General features: G+C 32.4%; 1 protein-coding gene across 1 annotated transcript; it reads left to right on the top strand.

Moving 5' to 3' along the window:
- Positions 1–4,156: 4,156 nt before the first annotated feature.
- Positions 4,157–5,230, top strand: LOC137639896 (uncharacterized). Its single transcript, XM_068372171.1, has one exon. The coding sequence runs from the start codon at positions 4,157–4,159 to the stop codon at positions 5,228–5,230; it is 1,074 nt and encodes a 357-aa protein (XP_068228272.1).
- Positions 5,231–8,719: the final 3,489 nt, after the last annotated feature.

The raw sequence follows: 8,719 nt of genomic DNA, 5'->3' as shown, positions 1-8,719 counted from the left end.
CTATTCGGCCTACTATGATCTTTGCAAATATTTTATATATTACTGAGAATATACTTATTGGGCGGTTATTTTTCAGTTCTTTTGTGAATTAGTATAATGATAAAGGTTTTCCAGGATGTAGGTATAGAGTATTCCTGCACACATTTTGTGTAAAGTTCATTGTGTTTTATTAGTAATAAATTTTTAGGCCATCTTCTCCTGCTGCTTTACCTCTTTTCATGCTTTTTTATTGCTTTTTTACTTCTACTGTTACTTTTGGTACCAGCTTAGGCCTTTACTTATTTCTATTGGCAAAGTAATTTCTTATATCATTATTGTTTAGCATTGTATAGAAATCCTCTGCAATTTTTATCAATCTATCTCTTGTGTTGATGATATTTCCATTTTCGTCCTTGAAAGCAAACATCTTTTGGCTCCCTGTTTCAAGTCTTCTTTCAATAGATTTGATGCTTCTTCCTTCCTTCCTTCCTAGAGCTTCCTCAATTTTGGCCTGATTTGCCCGAATTTCTAGGGTTTTTTAAATTGTTTTCGATAGTTCTGCCAGTTAAGCAGGATATTTTCTCTCTCTCTCTCTCTCTCTCTCTCTCTCTCTCTCTCTCTCTCTCTCTCTCTCTCTCTCTCTCTCTCTCTCTCTCTCTCTCTCTCTCTCTCTTTTTTATATAGAAGGCTGTATTAATCTCTCTCTCTCTCTCCTCTCTCTCTCTCTCTCTCTCTCCTCTCTCCTCTCTCTCTCTCTCTCTCTCTCTTTTATCTCTTGGATTATACCCTCATTTTCAATATTTTCTTTATTAGTTATTTTGAGTTTTCTGATAGTTTTCCTAGATGGTATTTAAGACATTTTCGACGTGTGCTGATTCCAATATAAATTTTGTTAAATTAATCTTCATTTCTTCTTTACTTACTTTCATATCATCATGTTTACGTAGTTTGATTAGATTCAACGAATGAAACCTTGACTAAAGAAACTATATATTCAATTTCATGTATTTCAATACAGCACTGTTTCGACAATACTTTGCTTTTATCAAGTGATAGCAGATTCGCGTAGTTTTACAATATTAAAACTGACGTTAACCATTAATACCGCTGTAGAATCTGAAGAAACTACATAAATATGAGGATTTTTGTGGCAATTGCCTTTAGTAAAAATGGCATTAGGTAAAATCTGTGTCAGAAAACTATATGAATATATTTTTCTATCTATCTATTAATGTTCTTATATATACACAGTATATATATATATATATATATATATATATATATATATATATATATGTATATATATACATATACATACATACATGCAGTATATATAGCAAATACACACATATATACTGTATGTATATATATATATATAATATATATATATATATATATATATATATATATATATATACTGTATATATGTATATATATATATATACTGTATATTATTATTTGTTTATATGATTATATGCATCTATATGATAATTTTATCATTAATATTTATAATTTCAATTTTCTCAAATTAGACAGTGATTTTTAATATTGAATGAATTCCTTCTTGAAAGGTATATGGAACAAATTAGAGAGAATATATACAGTATATATATTTATATATATATATATATATATATATATATATATATATATATATATATATAAATTCCTATACTGTAGGGATGAAGAGCTGTCCAGATTATTATTATTATTGATGATGACCTCTGCGTGTATGCCAATATTTTGCACATGCTCGCTCAATTGGGATGCTCATGGTCTTCTTGGAATGGGGAGTGAGGCCCTTGGAACCAGGAACCATGAACAGTTTTTGTATAGTGGGATTCTCGCGAATTTGTGCATTAGACTACTTGATTTGTGATTCTGTATTACAATTGTACCAGTACATGTTTTTTTTTTTTTTTTTTTTTTTTTTTTGTGCGATTATGTGAGATAAGAATTTTGCCTTTATATAAGGAAATATCAATTCAGACATTCATTATTCATTGCTCAACACACGAAAGGAGGTGATAATGTTTTTTTTTTTTTTTTTTTTTTTTTTTTTTTTTTTTTTTTTTTTTGCGTGATTATGTGAGATAAGAATTTTGCCTTTATATAAGGAAATATCAATTCAGACATTCATTATTCATTGCTCAACACACGAAAGGAGGTAATAAATAAAAAACAGGATCTCAAATGCGATGAATTTAATTCAGTCAAGGAACATATTTTGTGCAACACTCATATTTTTTTAGCCATTAGATCAAAGTAGTAGTTTATTTCGACTAGAGAGAAATGACTCTATGGTAGTAATTCAATGTAGTAGTTGATTTTCCTTTGGTGCAGATCCAAGAGTCAGAACTTTCTTTAACAGACACTGTGCAATATGGTATGTCAGTCCCTTCGACCGTGAAGTTGTACCTGCAGAAAAGAGACCCGTTTGTTAGTATTATTATTATTATTATTATTATTATTATTATTATTACTATCCAAGCTACAACCCTAATTGGAAAAGCAAGATGCTATAAGCCCAGGGGCTCCAATAGGGAAAAATAACCCAGTGAGGAAATGAAATAAGGAAATAAATGAAGAGAACAAATTAAAAATAAATCATTCTAAAAAAAAGTAACAACGTCAAAACAGATATGTCATATATAAACTATTAACAACGTCAAAAACAAATATGTCATATATAAACTATAAAAAGAAGCATTTAACGAGAGACACATTTCCAGTTTGGTACTGAAAATGTACTCTTCAGTATAGATTGCAAATGACATAACTTGTCAATCTGTGTGCTTTTGCATACAATTTTCAATTTAGATTGCAAATGACATAACTTGTCAATCTGTGTGCTTTTACAAACGATTTTTAATTTAGATTGCATCCATCCATATACCAAAGGCACTTCCCCCAATTTTGGGGGGTAGCCGACAACAAGAAACAAAACAAAAAGGGGACCTCTACTCTCTACGTTCCTCCAGCCTAATTTAGATTGCAAAGGACATAAACTGTTAATCTGTGTGCTTTTGCAAACGATTTTCAATTTAGATTACAAATGGCATATACTGTTAATCTGTGTGCTTTTGCAAACGATTTTCAATTTAGATTGCAAATGACATAAACTGTTAATCTGTGAGCTTTTGCAAACGATTTTCAATTTAGATTGCAAATGACATAAACTGTTAATCTGTGCTTTTGCAAACGATTTTCAATTTAGATTACAAATGACATGAACTGTTAATCTGTGAGCTTTTGCAAACGATTTTCAATTTAGATTGCAAATGACATGAACTGTTAATCTGTGTGCTTTTGCAAACGATTTTCAATGTAGATTACAAATGACATGAACTGTTAATCTGTGAGCTTTTGCAAACGATTTTCAATTTAGATTGCAAATGACATAAACTGTTAATCTGTGCTTTTGCAAACGATTTTCAATTTAGATTACAAATGACATGAACTGTTAATCTGTGAGCTTTTGCAAACGATTTTCAATTTAGATTGCAAATGACATGAACTGTTAATCTGTGTGCTTTTGCAAACGATTTTCAATTTAGATTGCAAATGACATGAACTGTTAATCTGTGTGCTTTTGCAAACGATTTTCAATGTAGATTGCAAATGACATAAACTCTTAATCTGAGTGAATTTGTAAAGGTTTCTTAAATCTAGATTGTAAATGACAGTACAGTGTTCCCAGTGAAGTTGCACACTTGAATCTCAGCACGTGATATACAAAATGAACTTCCTATGTTGTTCTCTGCTAATCGCATTTGGAGCTACAGACAGTACTATACTTTACAGCGACTAGTTTTGACGTAGCTTTGAAATGTTTTAGCAATAAGGGTCAAAGCTGAAATTTTTACTAACTAAATTTTTTTTTTCTCTCTCTCTCTCTCTCTCTCTCTCTCTCTCTCTCTCTCTCTCTCTCTCTCTCTCTCTCTCTCTCTCTCTCTCTCTCTCTTTGAACTGATGGAAGATATTTTTTTTCTGGTCTATATTACATATACTTATTTGGATCAATGTCCATTACTTCATTATTGCAAATACATACAGATAAATGCCACTGATAATGTACTAAAATGCAGATGTTAGAAAATTACCTTGTGAAGTGCTGACAGAAATATGCCGGTTTAGGAATTGAAATTATTCGTTGTCCTGTCATTTTGCGATTCCTATGAGTTCACTTTGGAATATATCACTTCCAGATGAGAAGCTTTGGCTTATATCACTTCCAGATGAGAAGGTTTGCCTTAAACCCCTTCCGTATGCAGAGCTTTGGCTTATATCGCTTCCAGATGAAAAGCTTTGGCTTACATCACTTCCAGATGAGAAGGCTTGCCTTAAACCCCTTCCGTATGCAGAGCTTTGGCTTATATCGCTTCCAGATGAAAAGCTTTGGCTTACATCACTTCCAGATGAGAAGGCTTGCCTTAAACCCCTTCCGTATGCAGAGCTTTGGCTTATATCGCTTCCAGATGAAAAGCTTTGGCTTACATCACTTCCAGATGAGAAGGCTTGCCTTAAACCCCTTCCGTATGCAGAGCTTTGGCTTATATCGCTTCCAGATGAAAAGCTTTGGCTTACATCACTTCCAGATGAGAAGGCTTGCCTTAAACCCCTTCCGTATGCAGAGCTTTGGCTTATATCGCTTCCAGATGAAAAGCTTTGGCTTACATCACTTCCAGATGAGAAGGCTTGCCTTAAACCCCTTCCGTATGCAGAGCTTTGGCTTATATCGCTTCCAGATGAAAAGCTTTGGCTTACATCACTTCCAGATGAGAAGGCTTGCCTTAACCCCCTTCCGTATGCAGAGCTTTGGCTTATATCACTTCCAGAGGAAAAGCTTTGGCTTACATCACTTCCGTATGCAGAGCTTGGGCTTATATCACTTCCAGATGAGAAGGTTTGCCTTAAACCCCATCCGTATGCAGAGCTTTGGCTTATATCACTTCCGTATGCAGAGCTTTGGCTTATATCACTTCCAGATGAAAAGCTTTGGCTTATATCACTTCCAGATGAGAAGGTTTGCCTTAGACCCCTTCCGTATGCAGAGCTTTGGCTTATATCACTTCCAGATGAAAAGCTTTGGCTTATATCACTTCCGTATGCAGAGCTTGGGCTTATATCACTTCCAGATGAAAAGGTTTGCCCTAAACCCCTTCCGTATGCAGAACTTTGGCTTATATCACTTCCAGATGAAAAGCTTTGGCTTATATCACTTCCGTATGCAGAACTTTGGCTTATATAACTTCCAGATGAAAAGCTTTGGCTTATATCACTTCCAGATGAAAAGCTTTGGCTTATATCACTTCCAGATGAAAAGGTTTGCCTTAAATCCCTTCCGTATGCAGAGGTTTGGCTTATATCACTTCCAGATGAAAAGCTTTGGCTTATATCACTTCCAGATGAAAAGCTTTGGTTTATATCACTTCCAGATGAAAAGCTTTGGCTTATATCACTTCCGTATGCAGAGCTTTGGCTTATATAACTTCCAGATGAAAAGGTTTGCCTTAAACCCCTTCCGTATGCAGAGCTTTGGCTTATATCACTTCCAGATGAAAAGCTTTGGCTTATATCACTTCCAGATGAAAAGCTTTGGCTTATATCACTTCCAGATGAAAAGGTTTGCCCTAAATCCCTTCCGTATGCAGAGCTTTGGCTTATATCACTTCCAGATGAAAAGCTTTGGCTTATATCACTTCCAGATGAAAAGCTTTGGCTTATGTCACTTCCAGATGAAAAGCTTTGGCTTAAACCCCATCCGTATGCAGAGCTTTGGCTTATATCACTTCCAGATGAAAAGCTTTGGCTTACATCACTTCCAGATGAGAAGGCTTGCCTTAAACCCCTTCCGTATGCAGAGCTTTGGCTTATATCACTTCCAGATGAAAAGCTTTGGCTTATATCACTTCCAGATGAAAAGCTTTGGCTTATGTCACTTCCAGATGAAAAGCTTTGGCTTATGTCACTTCCAGATGAAAAGCTTTGGCTTAAACCCCATCCGTATGCAGAGCTTTGGCTTAAACCCCATCCGTATGCAGAGCTTTGGCTTATATCACTTCCAGATGAAAAGCTTTGGCTTAAACCCCATCCGTATGCAGAGCTTTGGCTTATATCACTTCCAAAAGCAAGTCTATCGTTTCCTGTATTCCTGTTGGTGTACTCTGTTGACAAGATGAAATGTTTTAATGCTCAGAAATATCAGATGAGGAAAAGGGACAAAAATAAGTCCTAAAAATCGTTGATGAATTTGTGGAATAAAACTTTTTTTTTTTTTTTCAAAATTGTTTGTTTGTGTGAACTAATTTCTGTACCTCACGATAGGACAATGAGAGAAAGAAAGGCAGAATTATTGAAGATATTTTATCGTTAATGGTGTTTTGTTAAAATCTCATTATTATTATTATTATTATTATTATTATTATTATTATTATTATTATTATTATTATTAGTTACGCTACACTCTTAGTTGGAAAAGCAGGATGTTGTAAGCCTAATGGCTCCAACAGGGAAAAATAGCTCAGTGAAGAAAGGAAACAAGGAAATAAATTAACTACAAGAGAAGTAATAAACAATCAAAATAAAATATTTCAAGAACATTAACAACATTAAAACATATATTTTTTTTTTAAACTATAAAACTTAAAAGACAAATGAAAAGCAATAAGATAGAATAGTATGCCCTAGTCTACCCTCAAGCAAGAGAACTCTTATGCTACTATCAACCTTACTTAAAGAAATATTAGATGTGGTTTTTCTACAAATGTTGTGTAAGGTTTTGTTTTAATGTTTTTAGTGATATCTTAAAACGAGTATTTAGAATAACCTTATCACATTTCCTCAGCGTAAATATAGTAATTTTATTAGATTTCTCTCTTTTACTCAAAGTGATATTTAGATTTTCTAAATAATTTCATTAGTTTTAGTTTGAGTTATGGAGAAAACGGGATGAAAACAGTATATGTAAGTATATACAGTACATAGGCCTACTATATACACATGTATATATATATTATATATATATATATATATATATATATATATATATATATAATATATACATATATAATATGTATATATATATATATATATATATATATAAATATATATATATATATATATATATATATATATATATATATATATATATATATACTGTATATGTATATATACACACACATATATATGTGTATATATACATATATAGTGTATATATATATATATATATATATATATGTATATATATATATATATATATATATATATATATATATATATATATATATATATATATATTTATATATATACAGGGTAAAATAAAAAAAGAGGTACAAACTTTGAAAGAAGTAGAACCGGCCAAAATAAACCCTTCCCAGAATATCAAAATCATCCAAACTCACCAGTTTCCCAGATACTGTACTCAAGTCCAAATGTTTGCATTTGTAAACGTTTCTTCTGTCTAGATTGCAAGTGACAACCTAGAGTGCATTTGCAAACGTCTGTTCAATCAAGATTGCTAATGACATGTATTGTCAATCTGAGTGCATTTTCAATCGTCTCTTCAATTTAGATTGCAAATGACATAATCTGTCTATCTGAGTGCTTTTGCAAACGATTTTCAATGTAGATTGCAAATGACATAAACTAAATCTGAGTGCTTTTAAACACGATTTTCAATGTAGATTGCAAATGACATAAATTGTTAATCTGAGTGCTTTTAAACACGATTTTCAATGTAGATTGCAAATGACATAAACTCAATCTGAGTGCTTTTGCAAACGATTTTCAATGTAGATTGCAAATGACATAAACTCAATCAGAGTGCTTTTGCAAACGATTTTCAATGTAGATTGCAAATGACATAAACTGTTAATCTGAGTGCTTTTGCACACGATTTTCAATGTAGATTGCAAATGACATAAACTGCCAATCTGAGTGCTTTTGCAAACGATTTTCAAAGTAGATTGCAAATGACAAACTGTCAATCTGAGTGCCTTTGCAAACGATTTTCAAAGTAGATTGCAAATGACAAACTGTCAATCTAAGTGCTTTTGCAAACGATTTTCAATTTAGATTGCAAATGACATCATAAACTGTTAATCTGTGTGCTTTTGCAAACGATTTTCAATGTAGATTGCAAATGACATAAACTGCCAATCTGAGAGCTTTTACACACGATTTTCAATGTAGATTGCAAATGACATAAACTGTAAATCTAAGTGCTTTTGCAAACGATTTTCAAAGTAGATTGCAAATGACATAAACTGTCAATCTGAGTGCCTTTGCAAACGATTTTCAAAGTAGATTGCAAATGACAAACTGTCAATCTGAGTGCTTTTGCAAACGATTTTCAATTTAGATTGCAAATGATATAAACTGTAAATCTGAGTGCTTTTGCAAACGATTTTCAATGTAGATTGCAAATGACATTAACTGTCAATCTGAAAGTTTTTGCAAACGATTTTCAATTTAGATTGCTAATGACATAAACTGTCAAACTGAGTGCTTTTGCTACCGATTTTCATTGTAGATTGCCAATGACATAAACTGTTAATCTGAGTGCTTTTGCAACCGATTTTCAATGTAGATTGCAAATAACATAAACTGTTAATCTGAGTGCTTTTGCAAACGATTTTCAATGTAGATTGCAAATGACATAAACTGTCAATCTGAGTGCTTTTGCAAACGATTTTCAAAGTAGATTGCAAATGACAAACTGTCAATCTGAGTGCTTTTG

Source organism: Palaemon carinicauda, chromosome 1 (genome assembly GCF_036898095.1).
Source record: "Palaemon carinicauda isolate YSFRI2023 chromosome 1, ASM3689809v2, whole genome shotgun sequence".
NCBI lineage: Eukaryota > Metazoa > Arthropoda > Malacostraca > Decapoda > Palaemonidae > Palaemon > Palaemon carinicauda.
The sequence above is the reverse complement of the archived record's forward strand: the minus strand, read 5'-3'. Positions and strand labels throughout refer to the sequence as shown.